The sequence below is a fragment of the Saccostrea echinata genome, unplaced genomic scaffold (genome assembly GCF_033153115.1).
Source record: "Saccostrea echinata isolate AGI-Se365-2 ecotype Australia unplaced genomic scaffold, CSIRO_AGI_Sech_v1 ptg000054l, whole genome shotgun sequence".
NCBI lineage: Eukaryota > Metazoa > Mollusca > Bivalvia > Ostreida > Ostreidae > Saccostrea > Saccostrea echinata.
In genome coordinates this window covers 39,266,421-39,293,044 of record NW_026889803.1, presented here as the reverse complement: position 1 = coordinate 39,293,044, position 26,624 = coordinate 39,266,421, and the positions used below count along the sequence as shown (strand labels likewise).

The following is a 26,624-nucleotide window of genomic DNA, read 5'->3' as shown; positions in this document are numbered from 1 at the left end:
TCAAAGAGCAACAGTAATTTTTAAGTCTTTAACAATATGCTAACACACATTTTATCATTATATCTTTTCAAAACTACTTAATTTACATGTAAGATTATTGTTTGATTTCATTTACAGTTGTTTGCAAACGAAGAAATTGATACCAACAGATGGCATTTATCTCGAATTTTCTCTGTTCAAATTTTGCAACTAATATAGTCATCCCATATTGCCTTTAAATTGTCTTTACAAGTAATAATAAGTATTTTTTGTTTGCTTTTAAAGCTTGTGCATACATAACAAACTGAAAGAACTGGGTACCGGTATTTTGAAAGACAGAAGGCATGAGGCCAGGAACGACCCCACACACTGTTTCCACAATAAAACCATTTGCTGGAACTTCCACATCAGAAGCATTTGGTCAAAGTGATGTTGCTTTTGCAGGGGTTTCAAAGGGTAATTATTATTTCTGCAATCTTGAGTTAGTGCATGCCATGTGATTTGATACTCATCCTTAAATTTATTTTTTCAGTGTAGTACTAAACCTGAATAGAACATTCTATCGTTAAAATGATATTTTCCTAAAGACCTGGTTTAACGATAGAATTTGTTCCTGTGTTAGTAATGTAGCAAAATTAACAGGGGCAGATCACTCTGACCTACTCATTTACTACGAAAATCCAGAGAGTTCCGAATGTCAACATGGCGTGTAAACTCAAAGCGAGGAAAAACGTTGAGAAAATGAGTTGAATTTTCATCTTTATGTGGATTATTTTTCAGGGTAAAAGGCATATACTAGCTCAGAAAGGTTTGTTGTGATTAATTTGGTAGTTATTTTCAGTGCAATTCCTTTTTATTCTTCAAAATCATTTCGGAGCAAAGTGGATCCACTCCAATTTGCTACATTGCAACAATATGGGACATATTCTGTATTATAACTGTGGTGAGGGCTTGTCCTGAGACACAGAGCATTTCAATATTAATTGCCTCTAAAATTTAACCTCAAAATTTAGTAAATTTATTGATCTCAGGATTTTTTGGAGTCACTCTGTATTAAATGACTAAAATCCCATAAATATTTCAGATGGATCAATATGTTGGCTTGTAAGAGAGGCTGTTCTTGAGGTGATGGATGTAAGAACAAGCCAGTGTCTGTCATCTTGGAAATTTGGTGAGATCATCTGCGACCCTCAAGCCTACATAACGTGTGTAAAGGAATACCATTATGGAAGCAATCGTAAACTGTTGGTCGGAGTTTGTTATTCATCACCATGTGGTCTTCTGTGCGTTCTTGATATTCACCTTTCAAAAATTACCAGGACCATAGAGATCCCACAAAAGGTTATTGAAACAAAATCAGTTTAAGGGGATTTTTACCTTTCAAAAGTATAACATTAATAATAACCATGATAACTGGGTAAATAGTGATAAATTGTGGTAATAACTAGGGCTGGGTACCGATTGAAAATTTCGTATTGCGATATTTGGAACTGTATTGCGATATGTATTGCAATATTTTTAATAACAGTTAAAATGCTCTTTTCTTATTTTATTAACCTCCATTTATAAACAGAGTGTATAAAACTTTTATAAATACGTTGTAACAAAAAAGTTCTAGTTAATTTCACTACAGTTTGGCAATGAAATGCAACCATACAACAGAAACCTGTACTGTTAGGTACGATTGAAAACGTCTCTAACATCTTAAATTTCAAATCTTACTTCATAAATCTAAAACCCAATCATTTTGCTCGTATATCGGTACTGGAAAAACATATCGCAATACATATTTTTTGTTAACAAATCGCAATATACCAGAATATCGATATTATTGCGCAGCCCTAATAATAATGAAACAAAAGAAAAACAGCATTAATATTTCTTTATATTTACAATGTTAAGTTATTGGTCAACATTTATCTTCTTAGAAATTGTAGCCAAATACAGACTTTCCTCATGTATATTCTGCTCAAAAGTTTTGAGAATTTCCCCAATGTATTTAAATTGTCCATATACATGTATATTTTTCCCTTTTAAAAAACAAAAAGGTAGGTTTGAAATTTCCTGTTCGAAGCGCAAACATTACATTTTTAAGTTAAATCAATCCCTTGGGACATCAAAAATATGCCTTTTTTAATTTCTTAACATGATCAGAGATGGAAGAATATATATATTAAAAAAATCAGGGTGCAACGATAAACCGTTTGATGGTATATCGCGGTATATTTTTCCACGGTTCAATTCACGATACGCTAAACTGATGTCGCGGTTCGGTTCAATTGGTCCAGAATTATCCGAATCGTCCATTTTGTTTCCTTTTTTTACAATTTCAAAATGGCTTCCGCGCAAAACGTGAGGTTGCCGGATACCGCATTAACTCATCTCCAGCATCTTACAGACATCAGATTTAACACGGAGAAGGACTTAATGTGATTATAAGTTATAGATGTTAAGACAAATGATAAACCCTTTAGATCTAAACGTATTCTTTGGTAATAAATGATATTTCATCACGTGTATTTCGATCAAAATTCACTGTCTTGTTGACTAAAACTTGTTAACACGAGAAATATGACCACTGGTTTTCTAAGTAAATAAAAGGAATAAAAGAGTAATTGTCTTCCCTTTTCATTCCACTTTAAAAGGAAGATTACTAGGAAAGGTCCCCGTAGTTCCCTGTAAATGTTCATCATTGGTTTAGAATATTGTCAAAACTCCAAGATCTACCTAACAATCCAATTCAAGTTAACAAAATTTTATTTTAATTATTATTGAAAAATATGAACATTTTATATAAACCTGTCAAGTTAAAAAAAAATATGATGACAAACTTGAAAGACTTTTTAACCTTGTCATGTATCGTGATACGTATCATATCGTGAACTGAATACTGTGATACGTATTGTATTGTGAGGTTAGTGTATCGTTGCACCCCTATAAAAAAATGTTAACCATTACTCATATGTATTTTATCGTATAAGGAGAAAATGGAAAAGTAATATATGGTATGACAGGCATTGGGAAATTATCTAAATTCATTTTAGCATTGTTACTCTTGCAGATTTCATCATTAGATCCAATTACAAACACTGGTGGAGATGAAAGCCCTGTCTGGGCACTAAGTGCACACTTGCGGTATTTCTATGGCATCGTTGCAGTGGGAACTAATGGTGGCATCGTGTATCTGATAGGTAACATTAACAAGATATATTGTAAACTTGTGAAATTTATTATTTTGCTTAATTTCAGCATTGTTTCTACAAGATTTCATTGTTTTGAAAAAAGGAAGAATTAAGTGCAATGTAATCATTATAATGATACAAGATACACATTTGCAGACATGTGCCTGGATGATGACATGGAATCTGATGAGATAAAACCTAACAAGCTCCAGATGTTATCCCCCCGCTCACGTGACACAGAACAGAGGAGAGTGCAGGCCATGTCAAGGTCCCAGAACCTCTGTATGGTCCTAGATGGTCAGTTAGAGTTTAATTTGTTTTCTCAGCACTGTCCAAAGTGTGTGCTGTGTGCTCTTTTATGAAAAATAACAAAACAAAGCAACAACTTGAAAGTTTTAATATTCAGTTTATTGGTAAACATGTACGAGGGTTGTCCAGTAAAATCGTGGACAAAGCGTTTTTCTTGAAAAATAATGGGCGCACTAAGCTGAAATTTTCAGCAAATGTTTATTCATCATATTTAAGTGCATCTTAATTTTTTTGATAAAATATAGACAAAAATAAAGATTTTATTGTGCTTGAATGTGCACAGGGTACTGTCCTACGGCGCACGATCAAAAAACCAGGGATTCTTGGCAAATAGACGAGTATTATTTTGAAATAAAAGTATTAAATAGATAAGGTTGGGTTAAAAATTATCCTATTTTTAATCCACTATCTATTATTTTGTCTTTTGTAAAATATCGAGACATTTGCTAAATATTTGGCAGTTTCCCGAGCATTTGAAATGGGAAAGTAGTGAACGCAACACAAGAAAAATGGCGACGTTTGGTGACGTTACAGCACACCGGAGAGCAGTTCAGTTTGATTTAGATATAGTAATGACGACCTAAGAACTTTAAATGACTACAGAAGAAAAAATATATAAAAATATCACTAGATCTTTAGTATACAAGTGAAATGGGAGTTTTCTAAGCGGAAACTTTTTGATCGGGTCCCCGGGTAGAACAAAACATACGGACAAACAGCTACTGGCAATAGCAAAAGACGCTGTCACTGTAGACCTTCGAAATAAGATAGCCTATTTAGTTGAATGATAGTGAGAGTACTGTTCATAACTTACTAATAAATCTTCAGAAGGTCCCATGTATGTGCGAGATTGGTTCCTCGACTGTTTATGGAGGAATAAGGGGAAAATCAAGTATGTGCATCAATGAATACCCCGAATTAAAGTGGGGCTTGATTTTTCTTTTTTCCCAGAAGAAGCACAAGGACATGGATACAAATACAGAAAATGTGATGGAACTGTAATGAAGACGTTTAACACAGGTTCAATATTACAACTATTACTGTAAACATAGTTATTTTAGCAGTTATGATATTTTAGCACATTTTGTGCTGCTTATTCAAGTACACGGTAATATATGATTAAAACAAATACATACAGAAGCTTGGCTTCAAATGTGCTTATTCATGATTATACCAAAGAGTTAATGAGGAAAATAACACTAAATTTTGAGAGCGCTACGTTTATTGCTGTTTATGTGAAATTGCTTCGTATAATATGTCAAAGAGTTCTTATAAGTACAGTATTTACTCTTAATAAATATTTGTAGTAGTAATATTCAATAGAATATTGAATTGTTCCTACCAAATAATGTATTCATTCACCTTGTTTTTATCTTGACTTAGATGCTATACATGTCAGCTGCTTGCAGTATATCCAACAAATTGGCAGTCTATTTGTGGGTTTTAGCTTTGGTTGTTATCAAATCTGGAAACTTCATGTCCCGGTACTTGAGTAAGTCTGATTTTTTGAAATCTCATTCTCTGGGTATATTAATGGACAAAGTCTTAATTTGTAAATGTATGCATTCTAGTATATGACATTCTATGGGGGGTTTTAATCCTTCTATAGGTACAGCAGCAGATTAGATGGAGAGATGGTCCCCATCACACATGTAGCTTACCAGGAACCAGAGAATGATCCCAAGAATTTTAGCTACATCTGGGTCACAAGAAGTACTGGCGATCATCAGTATGTGAATGTGTACCTATTACATAATATGCATTATGACCACAAATTTATGCTTTTTTTACCCATAAACATAGAATTGCATTTATTTTTCAAAGCTGTACATCTATAATATTTCAAATGATTTAAGTTCAGTAGTTAATATTCTTCAATTTGTATTTGCTAAGAACTATTTGATCTTATGCATTGTAGAGATGATAGTTTGGCAGGAATTTCTTTATACCAATTGGCATACAACAGAAAGACTTTGTACAGCAACTATGGAGCTTTCTACGAGGTGAGATCAAAAACTCTGTAGAAATTGAGTTTGATTTCAGTATTTGATATTTAAGACCTTAAAATGAACATTCATTTACAGGGCTTAAAATTATGCATGCCTGTCAGTCTGTATCTGAATAAAATTTGGCAGACTGACTGATATTTGCCTCAACCAGTCTGACTGGACTGGTTAATTTTTTTAAACTTTGATTTGAAAAAAAAACCTTTATATTTGGAATTCTACATTTTACACTCTTCTGCAGGCTGATTGAATTTAAATTCCAATATTTACATTTGCTATGTTTTTCTACTATACCAACTAAATGTTGATTTGAATGTCATTTTTGTGTGTACTCATGCCTAGAAATATACACAGAGAAACTCACGCTAAATTGACATCACAAAGAGACTACAGAGATGTTAATAAAAATATAACATGTAGGGCAGAGAAAAATTCAAACATTGAGTGTACATGTATTTTTGCTGCTTTTAAACATGTAAAATGCAAATATAAGGAATGTTTTTTAGTTTTGTGTGAATTATTGGTGTGTGAAGCACACAGACTTGCATGTAGTTATATTTTTCATGAAGCGCTAGCATGCTTTGTGAAATATGCCTAAGTAACATGTCGATTTACACACCAATATCTCTCACAAAACTGGAAAACATGCCCTAATTGAGTAAGGGGAGATTTAAAAAATTTATGTTGTAGAAAAAGCATGTTGAATTTTCTATTAGTACATGTATGAATAATAGAAAAGGTGGTTAGTAATTTCTTTTAAAAAAATTGCGGCGGACAAAAATATTCCCTATCAGTGCAGCTGGACTGGTGACATAAAAAGTTAGTAACAAGCCCTGCATTTAGATTAAATCAAAATCAAGATATTGAAACATTAATTGGTTTTCCTACAGGTTATTTTGCAAGAAAATGACACAGATGAATTTTTCTTGAGAAAGAGCTTTAACAGTATTCTCAATTTACAGGACCTGACCTCAGTTAGTCTGAGGTTTGACCTTGAACTGGTGGCATCTCCTTTGAATCCTAGCCTTAAACCCTGTGTGTCAAGTCGGATCATCACATGCTATACATTACAAGATCCATGTTACAAGCCACCCTCAAAACTGAATGAAGAGGAATCATTTGAAGAAAGTAAGACTGAATTGATATTTTAAGCTGTGTATTTTAAAAGAACAAATACATATGACACTTTTTTCTAAATCTGAAAGCATGGCCTGATTCCAATTTTTTTCCATTGTCATGTCGAAATGTCTGAAAGTTCTTGATCTTATGAAAACAATTTTTTTGGTCCCATGTAGAAAAATTCTTCCTAGTATACTTTTTATAAGTTAAATAGTTTTCAAGATGTCGAGGGCATATACTATCTGTTCTCTTTAATGTTAAGTTCTGTATTTTGACAGGTTTACATGGTCCAGATCTAAGTTTGAGTGTTTTTGTGTGGGAGTGTTCTGATGGATCCAAACAGACATCACACATGGCAATATTTGACATGAATCGCTGGTACCATGCTCAGATGCCCTATACTGTCAGGTAAAGTTCCTACAGTATGGAGCCTGAACTGTCTCTGTTGTGAAGGTTTAGCTTTTCACTCTCCATATGGCTGTACAAATGTACTTCAAGTTAAAATTTCAGATGTGTGTAACGTTAGTTAATTACATTATTTTACAGAGCAGCATCAGGGCCTATGGACACTTGTTCTTACTTTTCCTTTCTAAGTCTGGATGAGATTGCGGAGCAGTCTGAGCAAGGATCTGTTCTGGTATGTAAACTTTTGAACCTTAAAGTATTGGGATGCATACATCATCATCTCAAGCCACAGAGGGGAGTCCGTATATACGGTGTAGCTCTCTTCTACTGGAGACTGCTTGCTCACATAAAGTATTGTAATGTTAAATAATCACACCTCTGTTTTGTGACGTCATGTTAAACCCATGGAAATAATTTGTTTATTTTGTAATTTCAACCAACAATACACAGTTAATGTTACATAAATGTTACATAAACTGCCATTGGCTATAAAAAGGTTGCATCAAAGGACATTTTCCAACTATGCTTTACATGCATTGGTCAGTATTTTTATGATCTATGAAGTATTTGCTTCTCCTCATTCAACCATGGCCAGAATGGGAGAGGATCTTACATTTTGGCAGTGGTAAACAATGGTGGTGTACATACAAAACTTGTCACATCCTTGATGTTACTTTTTTCCTAAGTTGATTATTACTTTTGTGCAGGACTTGTATGATTTTTGTAGGCTGTGTACCTATCAGTGGATAAGCTGAGTCGATTTACCAACACCTCCCTCATGCCACCAGAACAACACTTTTATCCTTCTGCACTTGCATTTAGTAAGGCTAATGAGACTGTAAAATTTTGCCTCAACTTTATTCTTTGGAGGAAAATCGTAACTATTTACAACTTAGAGAAAATAGTTGAGTATATACTGGCACTAATAGCATTGATTGTTTATTTTAGATGCATTGTGTGTTGTGGATGAAGGGGTAGTGAAAGCACACTATCTTGGGACCCAACGGCAGGTAAATAGGATCAAAGAATTCCAGACAAAACTTGGATTTCTGTCTTTTCATTATGTATGAAAATTCATGTATGATTTTTCTATTCAAGATTTGTTAGTTTATTTAAACATGCTTTACTTATTGTATGTGGATAGGATTGATGCAGAATTTAAATGGGAAATAGATATATGCTTTAGATAATTGTAGTAAGTTTGTTATGAATTAATATTGTCACTCTCATAGTTTAATTTTTTAAGGTAATGGCTACAATGCAAAAAGTGGGACCCTCAATACTTTTAAATCCTAAGGAACTGTACAACTTGTGTATAGTTGTGGGACTGTTGCCCAGGCCTCTGGACTCCACTGCCAGCAATCCCACCCCTGTAAGTTTTGCTAGAAAAGAAAATGTCTAAAAGAAAATAAATATCAAAACAAAGATACTGATTTTGTTTAAGGAAGTTTATAGATTGGACATTGAAGTGGAAAGTTATTTTGTAGTGACAGTCTGTGGTTAAAGGAAGTGTTGCTTTTATATGATGTTAATGTGTAGTGTGAAGTGGAAACCATGTAAAGTTTCCTTATGCTTTGTAGGTGCAAATGAAGGAATCCTTACTGACTATGGCTCTTAACTACCACATGCTGTCTTTCATTATCAAGTGTGTCCAGGAATGGGCCCCAGGAGGTACATTTGTAACATTGATTCATCTATTTTCCAAGATTTGTTTAATAGTTGTTGAAGTATTTGTTTAATAGTTGTTGAAGTACCTGTATGTGTATATGTACCAAATACATTTTCTACAGAGTTTGTGCATGTTGGCTGTACTCTGAAGTTCCTCTTGGATTGGGTTTGGAATCGAGTTGCTGAGATCAAGAACAACATTGATAACTCTTGTAAGTAGTTTATTTCCTCTCCATATTATACAGGTTTTGTAATGACTATAAAGTTTTTTTCTTTTTAATTTTTGTTCAACTTACACATATTCCATCAATCTTAAATGAATTCAAAATTTGAGATATCTTGAACAATCTTTTCAGGTGTGACTTTGTACGACTTTTCTGGAATTCCACTAGACAGGCGAGCCGTACAGACTCTGTACCAATCCAATCAGAGATTGGGTAGTATTGAAGCCATTATCAAGGCTCTTATCACCCAGTCAGCACCCAGCACTGAAGAGGGTTAGCTTTTGACAAAATTACTGTCTTCTAATGTTCTTAAAGTAATTACAAATGTATATACAGTTTTAGTCACACCTCATACATTAGTAAAACTGTATATTATTTTCGCAGGTATTGGTGACTTGCAGGATAAGTTGTCTGTTGTTACGTTTATACAGCAGCATTTGCAGATGGTTATTTGGTTTTACAACATGGGACTCCTTCCAAATAAAGATGGTTAGAAAATGATTGTATATTCTATTCATAGCATTGTTGTATGTTCAATTATGATGATCTTACATTTATAGTTAAAGTGTTAATATTAGCACCATATAGAGTATTTTATTGCTATTCTATGAGAACTTTACTTCTTCTTCTCATCAGTATAAAAGATATGCCTACTTCTGTACCCAACACACAATTATGTCTTGGGGATAAATGCTATAAAATCACCTGAAATACATATATAAGGGAATTATTATATTCTAAAAACTCAGTAAGTACATGTCCCTATATATAACTGTTGATAATTTATATTATAGAGGAGGAGGAGAATGATCAGCAGTACAAGTACCCAGCTGGATTTCTCATCCAGTCCTACACACAGAAAAGGCAGGAAATCCAAAAACTGGACAGGTTTGTCTAAAGCAGATCAAATTTCCAGGGAAAATTTAGTCCTGAATCACAGTTGTTTTTTTGCTCCTTTCTTCCTCGCCTTTGCCAAAATAAGTGACTTGTGTTTCCATTTGACAGCTCTATAGGATTGACAGATGTTTTGATGATTGATGGGATGGGAGAGCAGATGGGAGAGAAGGTGCGGAACCTCTGGTACAGCGAGGGAGGAACTGGGATGTATCCTCCCAATACTCTGCATGTAAGTTGCTAAATTCCTGAAACTTGTGAGTGACCAGCCATTTTAAAGGCTGTTAACAGATGAATATTTACTGTAATAACCATGAGCAATGAATAATCATTGTATGATCTATTAAGAAGACACACATTTTTAATAGGCTTTGTTGAGTATCTACCTTCTGGATGACATTTCTCTGATGGACAAACATTCCATGGTTCTGTACTCTCTTTTGGACATGGTGTCTCTAGCAGATCCTGCCACCCATGATAAGGTAGCTCACTAGTGTCTCTTCTGAAGCAAATAATACACAGTTTTTGAATACCCTTTCTGCATGAACAGACACATATTTCAATTTGAAATTCTCTAATTTTGTAGTTGGCATCACAAGTCCAAAAATTCTCTAGGAAATTTGGGATTCCATATACTGTTGTGAAGCAGGTCCAAGGATTTTGGCTCCTGGATCACAAGGACTTCCAGGTGAGTAAAAAGATAAAAGTTATTTTTCAATATAAGCCTCGTTTTATGAAAAAAAAAATTGCCATAAGAGATGCTCCTAAATACTGTATTTAGGTCTTTCCACCTTTCTGTGGAAAGACCTCTTGAAATGCTTCTGTTTATTAAGGTCTTCCGTCTTCACGGAAGACCTTATAGTGATTCTACTGTTTCTTTTTATTATTATGATTATTATTATTATTCTTATTTTTTTTCCTAAATTTTGTGCACGCGATTTCTCAGCAACTATTCAGTGGTTTTCTATGAAATTTTCAGGAATTATGCGCATTTATAGGAACTTGATACATCTTGGAGGAATTTTGAAAATTCGCTTCCGGTGCCAAGTTATGGACAATTTCCTGATTTTAAAATGAAATTTTGTCGCCCCTTTTTTGCAAAAATGGTAAAAGATATGAACTGGAGACTTGTAAGAGAGTATAGGGCATGACTTATAGGTGAACAGAATCACCTTTTCGTTCGTCGTCGGCACTTCCGGTCGCTTACGGAAGTGATCAAAGAAATCGTAAAATTTCAACTTTGCATTTTCAAATCAAATCCTACACAACATTATTGCATCTCTTTCGTAGCTTCGAAATATGTTGGTCCCACCGGAAACAAAAACGTCAACTTCCGGTTATAAGAGAAAAACTACATAATTTGAGTATTTTTCTTTCCCATTAATATCCTTTGTAGATAAGGTATTTGAAATGAATTTTACATATGTTATTTAGACTGCAAATATCTAGAGTAACATTAATTATATTTGTAAAATTCACTTCCGGTCGCGTGTTTTCCTGTCCTCAAAATGAGAAGTTGTCTGAGCAAGATCTCGGAAACGGTGAGAGATTAGGACACCAAACTTATATGAGCATCAGACCTTAAGATGTAGGCAAAACCAATTGGGTTCAGAGCGTCGGCCGTCACTTCCGGTCGTCACAGGAAGTGATCCAAGAAATCGAAAATTTCAATTTTTCTTTTTTTAAGTAAAAATTGCATCACTTCATTGCATCTTTTTCACAGATTCGAAAGATGTTGGTCCCACCGGAAACAAAAATGACAACTTCTGGTTATAAGAGAAAAACTACATAATTTGAGTATTTTACTTTCCCATCAATATTTTTTCTAGATAAAGTATTTGAAATGAATTTTAAATATGTTATTCAGACTGCAAATGTCTAGAGTAACCTTAAATATCTTTCAAAAATTCACTTCCGGTCGCATGTCTTCCTGTCCTCAAAATGTGAAGTTGTCTGAGCGAGATCTCAAAACCAGGTAAAAGAATAAAACACCAATCTTTTATGAGTAATAGACCTTGAGGTGTAGGCAAAACCATTTGGGTTAAACGCGTCAGTCGTCACTTCCGCTTGTCACAGTAAGTGATCAAAGAAATCTAAAAAAAACTAACTTTTCTTTTTTAAATTAATGCTTGCATCACTTTATTGCATCTCTTTCGCTGTTTTGAAATATGTTAGATTCCACCGGAAATAAAAACGTCAACTTCCGGTTCTAGGAGATAAACTACTTTATTTTGATATTTAACTTTCTCATAAATATTGCTCATCGATAAAGTACTTGAAATGACTTTATGTATGTTGTATATACTGCAAATGTCTAGAGAAAAGTCAGAGATTTTTTTTAAAATTCACTTCCGGTCTCGTGTTTACCTGTCCTCAAAATTAGAATTTGATCTCACAATATTGCTCGGCAACGACAGTAAACGACTAAGGTCTAAAACTTTCTGGACTGATGGTCAGTCATCAGTTTATTTGAATCGTGAGAAAATCTTGTATCGCCGTTACTTTCGGTATTTCCGGTCGTGACCGGAAGTGATGTAAAAAAGTGAATGGTAAATGGTTAGCACGTTGGATTTTCACGCTGACGACTAGAGTTAAATCTCCAGAGTGTCTGAATTTCTTTTATCTCTTTTTCAGCTTGAATTTTCGTTTTTATTTTCAAAATCGGACGGAAGACCTCTCATTGCTCGCAATGAGTTTCTAGTTAGGTCTTTCCACCTTTCTGTGGAAAGACCTATTGATATTCTTCTGTTTATTATTATTAGGTCTTTCCACCTTTCTGTGGAAAGACCTCTTGAAATGCTTATGTTTATTATTATTATTATTATTATTATTCTTTTTCTTCCCGGACTTTTGAAACCGCAAGACTTATCAAAAAACTTTATAGTTCATGATACTGGATATTAAAAGTTATTCCGAAAAACGACCCAACATGTTTGACCTATGACCTCTTACAAAGTTATTGCCCCTTTCGCAAGAATAGCTTGTTATCGCTACTCCTTCAAAACCGTAAATCGTAGAGATACAGAACCTTCACCAATGTCTTTGACTACTTGAGAGGACTTTTCAATCTATTCATTGCGAAATGATTTGTCGACCCCTTCAATGAGTTATTGCCCCTGAAAGTTTATGAAGTTTACAAATAATGAAAAATTTTAAAAACGATAAGTCGTACAGACATGGAACCAACTGCATTAGATTCTTTGACCTCAGATCTTGAAATTTTTTTCAAGGTCAAAGGTCAAGGTCATTCAAAATTTGAGAAATTAAGCTCTTTTTATATCTCTTTTATCTTTCATTATATACTAAATCTCTTTGCATCTTTAATATGTCCTCTTAAAACTATTTCAAAGATTTCATACTTGTCCCCTAAGATTTACCCTTTTAAAAGTTATTGCCCCTTTCACTGAAAACCTTGTTATCACTACTCCTCCGAAACCGTAAACCGTAGAGACACAAAACCTTCACCAATGTCTTCAGGGTCTTTAGGCACAACTTCAATCTATCAGTGCGAAAGTATCCGATGACCCCTTATATGAGTTATCCCCCTTAAATGTCTCTGCGCTTACTATTAAACCTTATAACTTTAAAACTAAAAGTTATAGAAGCATGGGGTCAAGTGCAATGTGACCCTTGACCTTTGACCTTGAATATTTGTTCAAGGTCAAAGGTCAAGGTCATTTCAAAATTTTTAAATTTTCATTTTTTCTATCTTTCAAGCCATTTATGGATTCTTTTTCTATAAAAATTAACTTCAGAGAGTAAAATATGAAAAATATATGAAATTTAAAGAAGGTGGAAAGACCTCTAATTGTTCGAGAACAATTAGTCTACTAGTTATTATTATTATTATTATTATTATTTTTCCACCCCCTGATGTGATTCTATGTTTCAAGATATATCAAAAAGATTTATAGTCCATAAGAATGTACTCTTTGAAAGATTTTTGTAGTTGACCCTGCGTGTATGAACTTTGACCTCTTAAGGAGTTACAACCCCTTTCGCAATAAAACCTTGTTATTGCTACTCCTTCGAAACCGTAAACCGTAGAGGTATGGAACCTTCACCAATGTCTTCGACTAATTGAGGGGACTCTTCAATCTTTTCATTGCGAAAGTATTCGTGCACCCCTTTTATGAGTTATTGCCCCTGAAAGTCTTTGATATTTATGAATAATGAAAAATTTTCAAAACGATAAGTCGTAGAGACATGGGACCAACTGCATAAGATTCATTGACCTTTGACCTAAAAATATATGTAAAGGTCAAAGGTCAAGGTCATTCCAAAAATGAGAAATTAAGCTCTTTTTACAGCTCTTTTGTCTTTCAATATATACTATTGGTCTTTGCATCATTAATATGTACTCTTAAATCTATCCCAAAGATTTCATTCTTGTCCCCTAAGCTTAACGCCTTTGAAAGTTATTGCCCCTTGTGCGAAAAACCTTGTTATCGCTACTCCTCCGAATCCGTAGATGGTAGAGACATCCAACCTTCACTAATGTCTTCAGGGTCTTTAGACACAACTTCAGTCTATTAGTGCAAAAGGATCTGCTGACCCCTTATATGAGTTATTGCCCTTTAACGTCTTTGCGCTTACTATTAAACCTTATAATTTTAAAACTAAAAGTCGTAGAAGGATGGGGTAAAGTGCAATGTGACCCTTGACCTTTGACCTTGAATATTTGTTCAAGGTCAAAGGTCAAGGTCATTTCCAAATTTTTAAAATTTTAATTTTTTCCATCTCTCAAGCCATTTCTGGTTTCTCTTGTATAAAAATAAACAGTAGAGAGTTAAATGTGAAGAATATATGAAATTTAAAGAAGGTGGAAAGACCTCTAATTGTTCGAGAACAATTAGTCTCCTAGTTATTATTATTATTATTATTTTTCCGCTACGGCCTTTTGAATCGAAAGACTTAACGAAAAACTTTATAGTTCATGATACTCGACATCAAAAGTTATTTCGAAAAACTACCCAACGAGTATGACCTATGACCCCTTTCGGAGTTCTTGCCCCTTGTACGAAAAACCTTGTTATCGCTACTCCTTCGAAACCGTAAACTGTAGAGGTACGAAACCTTTACCAATGTCTTGGAATAATTGAGAGGACTCTTCAATCTTTTCATTGCGAAAGTATTCGTTGACCCCTTTTATGAGTTATTGCCCCTGAAAGTTTTTGATGTTTACGAATAATTAAAAATTTTCAAAACGATAAGTTGTAGAGACATGGGACCAACTGTATATGTTTCATTGACCTTTGACCTTAAAATATAAGTAAAGGTCAAAGGTCAAGGTCATTCCAAAAATGAGAAAATAAGCTCTTTCTACAACTCGTTTGTCTTTCAACATATACTATCTGTCTTTGCATCATTAATATGTACTCTTAAATCTATTTCAAAGATTTCATTCTTGTCCCCTAAGCTTAACCCCTTTGAAAGTTATTGCCCCTTGTGCGAAAAACCTTGTTATCGCTACTTCTCCAAAACCGTAAACCGCAGAGACACGAAATCTACACTAAAGTCGTCAGGGTCTTTAGACACAACTGCAATCTATTCAATGCCAAAGGATCCGATGACCCCTTATATGAGTTATTGCCCTTTAACGTCTTCGTGCTTACTATTAAACCTTATAACTTTAAAACTAAAAGTCGTAGAAGCATGGGGTCAAGTGCAATGTAACCCTTGACCTTTGACCTTTAATATTTATTCAAGGTCAAAGGTCAAGGTCATTTCAAAATTTTTAAATTTTTCATTTTTTCCATTTTTCAAGCCATTTCTGGTTTCTCTTGTATAAAAATAAACAGTAGAGAGTTAAATATGAAGAATATATGAAATTTAAAGAAGGTGGAAAGACCTCTAATTGTTCTGTGAACAATTAGTCTACTAGTTTTCTATTATAATGCTAACAAGCTGACTTAATGTAAGGAATAGCAAAACAGATGTGTAAATATTAAAACTTGTGTCAAACATCTCTTTCACTAGGAGTCCATGTCCCTGATTCTGGACCCTCTGGTGACTATGGACTTCGGCAGGTGGCAGCATCAGCGAATTGTAAAGTCCCTGTTGTACCAAGGAGAAAGTAAAATGGCTGCTCGTTATCTCGCAACTGTCCAGCCTTCCTTGTCTACTCCAGAAGAAGTGAAATTAAAGTTAACAGTACTTCTTGCTAGTGGGTAAGTAGCTTAAGTTAACAGTACTTCTGGCTAGTAGGTAAGTAGCTAAAGTTAACAGTACTTCTGGCTAGTAGGTAAGTAGCTAAGTGAACAGTACTTCTTGCTAGTAGCTAAAGTTAACAATACTTCTTGTTAGTAGGTAAGTGTGTTTCTAGAAATTCTATTTTTATGATATGTTATTGAATAATCAAGATTGGTATATCACTCATTTCACTTTGTTCAGGTTAACAGCTGAAGCACTGGAGTACCAGAGATCATGTCAGGATCAAACACATGCTTGGGATTTACTGCAACACATTTTCCAGGCCTGTCAAAAAAGTAAATAGATAATGTCCCTGTTAAACATTTATTTGCCAAAGGTAGTTCACAGTTTCCCAAAAGGAAATGTGGTTCACAGTTTCCCAAAAGGAAATGCAACATTAATCTTTGTAAGAAGTGTTGAGAAAAGCAATTTAATTTTAAATACTTTTTCGAATTGATAATGGTAGTTGTGAAAATACATGTATTTAAGATAAATGTAAGTTTCTCATCCTTGACCTTGAGTGAATTCTACTTATGTTTTAAAGCTAAGAGGGTGGATCAACTTCTACAGCTACCAATGACCAGTCAGGAGGAAGAAACCCTTGTCCAGTTTCTGACCACCAGCAGTGACCAGTACTGCCAGGAGATCCTCATACTACACTATTTACAGAGGGCTTGTTATGTAGAGGCCATCAGACTCAACGAGAAACTTAAACAAACTGTGATGGTAAATCCATAGGCATTTGTTATACCTTTGCACACCAGTTTTGGTGGGGGTATATAGGACACACCTTGTCTGCCTGTCCTTGCAATTGTGTCCAGACCATAACTTTGTAATGCAGAAAGACAGATCTTTACCCAGAGATTGCTTATGACTTGAGGTTGTGTCATGACCTCAACTCAAGGTTATTTAGACAAGTTTAAGGTCACTGGTAGTAAAAACACTTGTAAAAGTAAAATACATGTTTGGTCTGTTCATTTCTAATGTAAAACTATTGAATAATTGGAAATTTATACTTCACACAAAGATTACTGATGACCTGAGGGTTTGTCATGACCTTGATCCAAAGTCATGTAGGCAAGTTCAAGGTCACTGGCAGAAAAAAATGTATAATTCTAGTATGGTTCATAGCTTTGTAAGCAAGAAAAATTAGATACAGCCCTTAAAAAAAAAATTTTTTTTTAAAATTTTAAAAAAAAAAATCCAGAGGTATAATTTTGTGAGCTAACTCAAAAATATGTTATTATAGCTCTTTGTTTTTGTGCTTGAGACCGATATAGGATGTAATTGTAAGAAACCTTATAGAATCAGGGATAGACATTAACTTTCAGATTCACTTGCCCTTCGGGCAAGTGATCTCAAACTTTGACTTGTCCGAATGGAAAACTTGGTTGCCCAAAATTAGGATAGAAGTTAAGAAAAAAATTATTAATTACTGTAAATGTTATGGAAAGAAAAAAAAAATGTGACGAAATACACTACTGTCAATTTGGCATTTTGAGATACCTGAAAAAAATTGTACAAAAACGTATATCGCTGTAAATATAACCTGTTAACACACACTGCCATACAGCAATAACCCTCCGTTTCCTTTTAATAAAATTCATATTTTTGAAAATTATTTGCGGTAGGATCATTTTGCGATTCGTGATTCTCAGAGATAACTGTGAAGCAACGCTGAAGGAAGATAGTTGCTACGAAACATACTTAGTACCTCTTATCGTGATCAGGATACATCGTGTTACAACGTACTTATATTCTGTGCGTGAATAAATAAATAAATAAATAAATAAATAAGAAGTTCACAAAATTTGTTAGACGTAGAGCGTATTTACTACGAAAGAAAATAACGAACTCGATTTTTTAAATGAACGGTATAATCCAGAAACGCTACCAAGAAATTTCGATTGAGAACATTGTCAGTCAGGTGTGGGGGGGGGAATCAAGTGTTCAATCTATTGTTTTATTTATAAATTAATGTAAACTAAATATGTACATTTGTATGAGAAAAATTCACTTGCCCGATCGGACAAGTATGTCGACAATTTCACTTGCCCGAACTAAGAATTTACTTGTCCCGGGCAATCGGACAACCGTTAATGTCGATCCCTGAGAATTCTAGAACAGTATCATTAAGATTGACAACAAAAAATAATTCAGACCTCTGTTTCCTATGTGATGGAAGGTGCATGTAAGACACGTTTGTTTTACATATTTATATATGCATATGGATATAGTGATAGGGGTGTCTGTCCATATGTCTGCCTGTCCATTACACTTGGGTGTAGCCATCATTTATTGCAAAGAATGCAATTTAATGAAATTTCAGGAAATCTATATTACAGAGTAGCATTGTGCATCTCCTTTTTTATGTTTCGATCACATTTTTTCGGTTTCCCATAACAAAACATGGACTCTGCCATTCTTTTGATAATATTGGGAGTAATCTCTTATCTGCAACTCCTCCTATACCACTGAATATCAGACCACAGAATCTTTATTACATAGTGCATCTCCTATTTTACATTTCAATTGTTAAGATATTTGGGGTTTCCCATAGCAAAACATAGACTCTGCTATTACATAAGAGCGTAGGGTATCATTTTGTGAGCTCAGTGCTCACAGTGCCTCTAGTTTATGATAATTCTTTTTTTAAGATTGATGCAAGTGCAAAAGCCAGAGAAAGAGCCACAGCCAGAAATGCTATTGTTGATGGTTTCATGTCGGTTTTAACGAGTGTGCAGAGGAAACTCGTTTGGGAGAGTTATCATTGCCAAAGGAAGCCACCATCATCAAGGAGAGAGGGTATGAAAACTGCAGTTTTGTTGGGATCTGAACTTGTTTAAAACCTTCTTTATCAAAAATATTAAATTCAAAATATCCTTACTTTTTTTAAGTCAAGAGACCCCAGCCTTTGTCTACTAAAGTCACAAAGAGAAACTATAATATGCAGTCGCGGTCCTCTCTGTATGCAGATGTAATGAACCATGTGGAAGAAATGGAGACTGATGAAAAAATGGACACCTCTGACAGGTAGGTTTAGCACAGATAGAGTCAGATTATGATGTCCAAACTTGCAGCAGGTTGAAATTATTAATATAAGTAGTAATACCGTATGACTAAATTTCATCTGTTTTGTAGAACCCCTGAAAGAATATCTAGAAATGCTGTCTTTGGAACTCCTCTTACACCAAGAGTGAATGAGACGTTGTAAGTGATTGTTAATCTCTGACAGTGGGAAGTATGCTGTGTTTGACAATTAAAGCAAATTGTTTTATCTTTGTTTTGCCAATGTTTTGTTTTTGTTTTGTCATTGTTTTGCCTATGAAACTTTGAACAATGGGTCTCAACTCAGATATCTGGACACTGGGGTATCATTTTACAATAATTTTGCTGCTTGCAAAATATTGCAGTTTACCTGTTTTTCTTTTAATGAAGATCAAATTTCTTGTTTCAGAAAAACTACTGCTGTGGTTTACCCAGAAATTAATACAACAGCCTGGCAGAATACCAGTCTCAGCTTAAATGCAAGTGGTCTTACCCCCATCAGGTATGAAGAACATGTAAACCTCTTTGATTAACCATATAGAGTTGCAATTGATTGTCTTTATTTTGAAGGAAAACATTAAATGTCATATTATTTTATAGATCTAAAATGAGGGTTCAAGGAGCTTCTGCATTAAAACTCTTGCAAACCCCAAAAGTGGAACGAAAAACTCCAAGAAAATCTGTTCGATCATTGTCATCTGTCCCAACTCCTCAGTCTATCTTGAAAGTCCGCAACCTTATAAACAGCTCCTCCCAATTACTGTCACCAGATACAAGCAACAAAGGTATGTCATGAAGCATTTATTTTTTTGTTTATAGAAGGTATTCATCATAGAAAAAGTCTTGATTATATTACTGAAAGTTCTCCAAAATAAGTTTTATGTTTTGATTCAAGATCTGTCCACGGCACCTCCATCCCAAAAATTGGGCTTCAGTGGAGAGTCCATGACTGTTTCTCCTAAACCAAGCAAGCCTACTTCTCCAAAAGTTTCGCTACTGGTGAATTCCGATTCAGTTCATGGAACACCAAAAAAATTGAGATTTGCCATGGAAGATGATGAAGGGTCTGCTGAACTGGAACCTCCAATTCTTAGGAGAGTTTCTCCTGTTCCATCTCCCAAAAAACTACGCTTCTCAGATGGTGGTGCTAGGGAATCAATTAGTACCCCAAGATCACCAATTAAAGTCAAGTCAGCCCTGGCTAGATCCCCCGTCCGACCTGTGAAAGACCGTAGTCCAACTCCGGAAAAGTATGGGTTTATTTTATCATTGTTTGAAATTCATTATGTAAGGATTTAAAGTGCAGAACATTATTTTTATTTTTGTTAACTTTGCAGCATTTCTATGTCCCCTAAGAACCGCTCAAAACTGGACAAGGTGAACCGCACTCCGAGAACAAGTATATCAGATGAGGAAACCACAAAAAACAAAGTCCAAGGAGAAGACATAGGTACACTTTATTTAAGTATTGAGCAGTAATTTCATAGATCAGTAGATATGGAAATGAAATGTCTAGAAAATGATATTCATATAATAAAGTTAATACAATGACCAAACATACATGTAAGTATTTTACATTACAGAAATGGAAGAAGATGGATCTTTCCACTCTCCAGCTGTGCCATATCCCAGTGAGATCAGTGCCATTAGATCATCACCGAAGGATGTGGAACCAGCTGCCTCAAAGATTGGGGAGGTGTCACCTACCATTATAATGACAAACTTCCCCAAAGGGAGGTTCACTCAGCTGAAAAACTCCCCACATAAAGCCAGTCCAAAGAAACTGAACATCGGTTCAGTCTGCAGGTCTCCCACTGTCAAACTGTCACAGGAAAGGACGGCATTGTTCAGTGATATAGAAACTGTAAAGACTTCAGAAGAGGAAGTTAGCACTACCACAGAAGTGAAGGAACCCATCGAGATTGACCTTACTATGGATGAGGATGGGGAAGAAGATAATGTTCCTGATCAATCTGGTGAAGAAGTTAGTATGACAATGGAACAAGTTAAAGACAGAACTCTTGTGTCTGCAGCTGACAGTTCTGTAGACAACATACCAACGTATGCTTTCGCTCCACCAGCAAGTACAGATGATGTGCCATTAGTAGAGAAAAGGGCTTTCCAACGTTTACGATCAAAGCATCAGTTTACTTTTTCACCACCTGTACAGGTGGATTCACCTGGATATAAAAATGGAGGTACTAGCTTTGATTTCAGCAAGACAGCTGAAGCAGATAGTACATCGGAAGTGAGAACTGATAATAATGAAGTGTTTTCTTCAATGAATGGAAAATTAGACGTTTCCCCAGATGATGAAGTTAACATGAAAAAGGAATCTAAGGCGCGTAGAGGAAATCTAAGATCTCAGAAGTTTAAATTTAGTTTAAAATCTCCACCCTCTGAACAAAAACTTCTTGGAAGGAAGCCCTCCAAATTTTCCAAAAAAGCAGATGGATCTTTTCTGAATGAATCAACAGATGGTAGGACAAAAAAATCTCCTGGTGAAAAAGACAATAAAAAAGATGTGTCTATGTCTGTATCAAAAAGAACACGTAGAACCCCTTCCAGGAAAACTGCAAAAAAGTCAGATTCAGAGAAGGAATTTTCTACAGAACAGGAAGAAATGGAGAGTGAGGTTTCAGAAGATATTCCAGACTCTGGTACACAGCCTGAAAATGAAGAATCAGAGAGTGAGGATAAAGAACACAAGTCAAGAAGAGGAAGGTCAAGGAAACAAAATGTGTCAACAGCTCAGACAAAAGAACACAAGTCATCAAGTAGATCGCCCTCTACAAAATATAGGAAAGGATCTAAATCTGAATCTTCAAGTGTATCGCCCTCACAGAAAACTGCCAAAAGTCGCTCTAGATCCAGGTCAAAATCACAAGAAAAGGTTGTCAACAAGAGCAAGGTCACTCCTTCAAGACATTCCACCAGGAAAACATCAGAATCTTTTTCACAAGATACATCTTCTAGTGTTGTTGTTGAAAAATCAGTCAGACAATCAGCTAGAAGAGGAGGCTCAAAGTCGAAATCTCCTGTTGCAGAAGTGCCCGTCACACCCACCAGACATTCCTCCAGACTCAGAGGTAAAAAATCACTCTCACCCTCACAAGACAGTATACTAGAGACCTCTGTCAGATCAAGAAGGACCAGGGGAAAAGCAGCAAATTCCTCCTCCAGAGAAAGAAGTACATCTCCAAAATCAAAAGAGGTAAAACATGAATTTCAAACACAAGATAAGTAATGTTGCAATTAAAAACTTTACTATGCATGTGTACAGTTAATATGAATCATATTTATTTTCAGTGTTTCTAACAAAGAGCTTTTTTGCTCCAATTTGAATTTGTGGTTTTACAGCCATATTCTTCTTATTAGCTTACCTGAGCCGAAGGCTCAAGTGAGCTTTTCTGATCGAAATTTGTCCGTTGTCTGTCGTCGTCATTAACTTGTCACATTTTCATCTTCTTCTCAAGAACCACTGTGCCAATTTCAATCAAACTTGCCACAAAGTATCCTTGGGTAAACGGGATTTAAGTTTGTTCAAATGAAGGGCCACGCCTTCTTCCAAGGGGAGATAATTATGAATTTGTGAAAAATTAATGGCATCATTTAAAAATCTCAAGAACTACTGTGCTTGAAAATATGAAACTTATATGGAAGCATCCTAAGGTAGTGTAGATTCAAGTTTGTTCAAATCATGAGCCCTGGGGGTAGGATGGGGCCACAATCGGTGATAAAAGTTTTACATAGGAATATATAGGAAAAATCTTTAAAAATCTTCTTCACAAGAACAGCAAAGCCATAATTAGTCATATTTAAATGGAAGCATCCTCGGGTAATGTAGATTCAAATTTTGTTCAAATCATGACCCCCCAGGATATAGAGGGGCCATAACAGGGGATCATAGTTATAAAAAGGAATACAAATGATTTATCAATAAAAATTGTCTTCTTAAGAACAGCAAAGCCATTATTTGTCATAATTCAAAAGCATCCCTATGAAGTATAGATTCAAGTTAGTTCAAATCACCCCCCCCCCCCTCCCTTGAACCACTTTTATATCAAAACTTTTCAAGACTGATTTCTGCTTTTTCCTAGCCGGATGCTCAGGTGAGCTATGTGGCCCCTGGGCCTCTTGTTATTTACATGTTTATGTAAGTTATTTTCACTACAAATTAATTTTTTGGTGTTGTCACAAGTACTTTGACAGAGAATATTAATTCACACATGATAATTTCCCCTAATTTTTATTTAATAATAAACCCAGTAATCTAGTGAATATTGACTATTAAATTTATTGCATCTTTTTTTAGGAAAAAAAGGTGAAGAAGGAGGTAAGCCCCACTCCAAGGAGAGGAAGAAGGAAACAGCTGAACAGTGAGTCATCTGAGGTAGAGGTTCACCAGACAAAAACCCCATCTAGAAGAACTAAGAAAAAAGATCAAGTGCAGCAGGATGAAGTCAACAAAACTACTGAAACAGAGATAGATGCAACAGGAACAAGAATAGTGACCACTCCTAGCAGACAGGGAAGGAAAAAGCATATAGAAGCAGACGAACAAGAAAAGGAGTCAGAAACTGAAATTAAAGAACCTCCTGTGACTCCAAGCAGGCATGGTAGAAAGAAACAAACAGAAGCAGATACAGAGGATAAGGAATCTGAAGTGGAGAGTGCAAAAATCTCAACTACTCCAAGCAGACGTGGCAGGAGGAAACAGACGAACACAGACTTAGATGATAAGGAATCTGAAGTGGATAGTGCAAAAATCTCAACTAGTCCAAGCAGACATGGCAGGAGGAAACAGACAGACACAAACTTAGAGGATAAGGAATCTGAAGTGGAGAGTGCAAAAATCTCAACTAGTCCAAGCAGACGTGGCAGGAGAAAACAGACGGACACAGATATAAGTGTTCAGGAGTCAGAGATTGATGTAGTTGTCACTCCAAGCAGACATGGTACAAGAATCATTGTAGAGAGACAAGTGACAGAGGTACTAGTTCTTACTCAAACCCAGATCACTCCCAGTAGGAGAGGAAGGAAAAAACAGGCCTTAAAAGAGCTGGATGGGGAGGAGGCAGAAGAGACTAAGAAGGAGGGCAGTTTGAAGGAGGAAGAGGAGAAAACATTATCAGAGCCAGAGAGTCAGGGAATAGAGGGTGAAGAAAGGATCAGCAATAATGAAGGTTTATTTTGTTTACTTTTACTTCAGCGATATGTTTCATTTCTCAATTTTTTTCTCCACAAGTAATGTTGAATCAGAAAATTCTATTAAATTAACGTTTCCTTAATCTTTTGTAAGAAAGACATAGTAACACTGTTCATGTGCTTTAGATTATAATCTTCATATTAAGATTTATGTAGTTTATAAACTTAGATCAATTGCAGTGAAAACATTAAATTTATTTTTATCTAACAGAAACTGATGAGGACAAGATGTCTGAAGATGAGAATAAAAGTAAGTTTCTCAGAATGTTCATTGCATGAAGCTATCAATATACTGTAAATGCAGAAATGTTTGAGAGTGGGAAACTTCAGCGATGAGTAATGTTTTGCGAAATTTCTCACCACTTGTATGCTTTTTAAAAGGGGGCAGTAGTAAACATGCCAAAACGTTTTGTAAATTCTTAAGGGAAAAAAAATGCAAAATTTTACCCCATGAAAATATCTAAAATATAACAGTAACATATATTGCAATTTATCTGATACAATTCTTAAAGTGGAGGAAAGCATAAAATACAAGGAATAATAGCCGAAGCGAGCGACAAAAAAGCGGCGGCGTAAATTGAAGGTTTTTACAATACTTGGATCTGTAGCTCTCTGCTTTATCTGTCCGAATTTTCTCAAGCAGAGAGCTACAGTTCTGCAGCTCTGTTTACAGTATACTGTATCATTGCACTGTGGTCTCTGAGTATACACTTTAATGGATATTGGATATTTATACAAGTAAATATGCATTGTATTTTTCAGATGAAAATGCAGCTTCTCTGTCCTTTGAGTTTGCAATGCCAGTGGGTGTAGAGATTGATGAAGGTAAGACAATTAGTTAGTAATGAAAGGTTGAAATCTCCACTTACTATTTTTATGTATTTGTTCATTTACTGAGTAACAAAATATACAGGTATAAGGTTATTGTTTCATTCAGATTCCAAGAAAGAGCTGGAAGCTAGTTTTGAGGCTGCCAATTCTTTTATCTTCTCCCCACCACTGACAAGGGGTTTGAGCAAACGTCTTAGTGTAGAACCAGATGGTCGCACCAGTATATCCAGTCGTCTTAGTTTAGAGCCAGATTCCAGAAGCAGGCCTTCACAGATCAGATTAAGTCAACAGGCACCTGAAACAGTTCCTCCAATACTATTACCTTCAGATCTGGTAACACCCAGGCCTTCTATTCATGAAAAAATATCCATACCAAGGAGAATGTCTTTACGAGGTTCAAGAAGTGTGACTCCTGAAGCTCAGGATAAACTCGCTGTGCCTAGACGAGGGGCCTCTGAACCTCCAGACAATCCTCCAGTTAACAAAGTTAGGAGAAGGGGGAGAAAAAAGTAAGGACAATGTTGCTCATACACACATCTCATAATAAGTATTGAGGCTTTAATTAAAATTTGAAAATTTGATGCAGGATGTTTATTGTAAACACACAGTTGAGCTATGATATCACCAATATGATATGTCAAATCCAGGATTACATTAAAATAAATTTTGTTTGTAGTATATTTATCTTAGTTTGAATATTGACCTTGGCTTTCTCAAACTGTGAAGTCGAAAGTCTTTTTCAGTCATGCCAAGCTCATCAAAAATATTGAGGCTTGGCTAAAAATTTTCTCAAACTGCAAAGTTGTTCAAGTCTTTAGAGAGACAAGTTCAACTAAAAAAAATATTCAGCTACACCATATAAAGTTTATAAGATTTACATCAGACTTGCTTTCGTTTTGCTAGGAGAGAGGAATCCCCTGTGGATGATGTCAGTCTGATTCCCGAAATACCTGAGGAGGAGGAGGAGCCAGTACAGACTCGAAGTTTGAGGTCCAGACGGGGCTTCTCTGAGGAGCCCAATACTACACAACGCAACACTCGTCGAGGGAGGAAGAAGGCTTACAGAATTTGATAATTGTGCATGGGGAAATGATCAAGAGATATAAAGAATTGACAGATATCTTTATTTGTTAGTACTTAAATCAGTGTTTTCTCTTGAAGAAATGACTGCATTTATTATATCTTTTTATTAAGCAGAATTTTTGTAAGTTCAGAATGTGCATAGTTGTTTGGAATGAATGCAGAGTTTAATTGGTTATGTACACAATCTTAGAAAATTACAGAAAAGTAAAAATCATTGTTTACTTATTCATAGGATGTATATATTTGTAAACTTGAAATGCTGCAATTGTTGATGTTAAGGAGGATTTGCACTATGGATTTATTTTCTTTGCTGGGCAAAATTTAAAATGAAGACAAATTGATGCCATTTGAAATTGATATTTGTTGTCCTTTTTCAAAAAATAAAAGACATAAAAACAAAATAAAATCTTTATTTGAAATGAAGGTCTATTAGCCTAAATAGTTGTCTGAGTACCAGAATATGGCTTTTTAGGACA

The 26,624-nt window shown here is 35.1% G+C and overlaps 2 protein-coding genes across 2 annotated transcripts in view; both read left to right on the top strand.

The window, feature by feature from the left end:
* Positions 1 to 312: 312 nt before the first annotated feature.
* On the top strand, positions 313 to 26,533 carry LOC133205468 (protein ELYS-like). Its single transcript, XM_061341289.1, has 39 exons — positions 313 to 435; positions 1,064 to 1,320; positions 3,041 to 3,170; positions 3,318 to 3,458; positions 4,422 to 4,490; positions 4,854 to 4,962; positions 5,080 to 5,199; positions 5,389 to 5,473; positions 6,439 to 6,604; positions 6,874 to 7,003; positions 7,142 to 7,232; positions 7,728 to 7,821; positions 7,949 to 8,010; positions 8,247 to 8,372; positions 8,581 to 8,671; positions 8,791 to 8,880; positions 9,025 to 9,165; positions 9,277 to 9,381; positions 9,687 to 9,780; positions 9,898 to 10,018; positions 10,155 to 10,268; positions 10,373 to 10,474; positions 15,766 to 15,956; positions 16,180 to 16,274; positions 16,523 to 16,704; positions 18,636 to 18,783; positions 18,876 to 19,011; positions 19,120 to 19,188; positions 19,436 to 19,528; positions 19,627 to 19,811; positions 19,922 to 20,276; positions 20,364 to 20,476; positions 20,610 to 22,001; positions 22,035 to 22,240; positions 23,342 to 24,212; positions 24,446 to 24,484; positions 24,997 to 25,059; positions 25,172 to 25,574; positions 25,969 to 26,533. Exons 1-39 carry the CDS (start codon positions 324 to 326, stop codon positions 26,135 to 26,137), a joined length of 7,260 nt encoding a protein of 2,419 aa, XP_061197273.1. The 5' UTR covers positions 313 to 323; the 3' UTR covers positions 26,138 to 26,533.
* Positions 24,480 to 26,624, top strand: part of LOC133205471 (general transcription factor IIH subunit 2-like) — an 81,202-nt gene continuing 79,057 nt past the window's right edge. The window contains exon 1 of the mRNA XM_061341294.1: positions 24,480 to 24,488. The gene's annotated coding sequence lies outside the window, so the exon portion shown is untranslated. The remainder of the gene's footprint in view (positions 24,489 to 26,624) is intronic.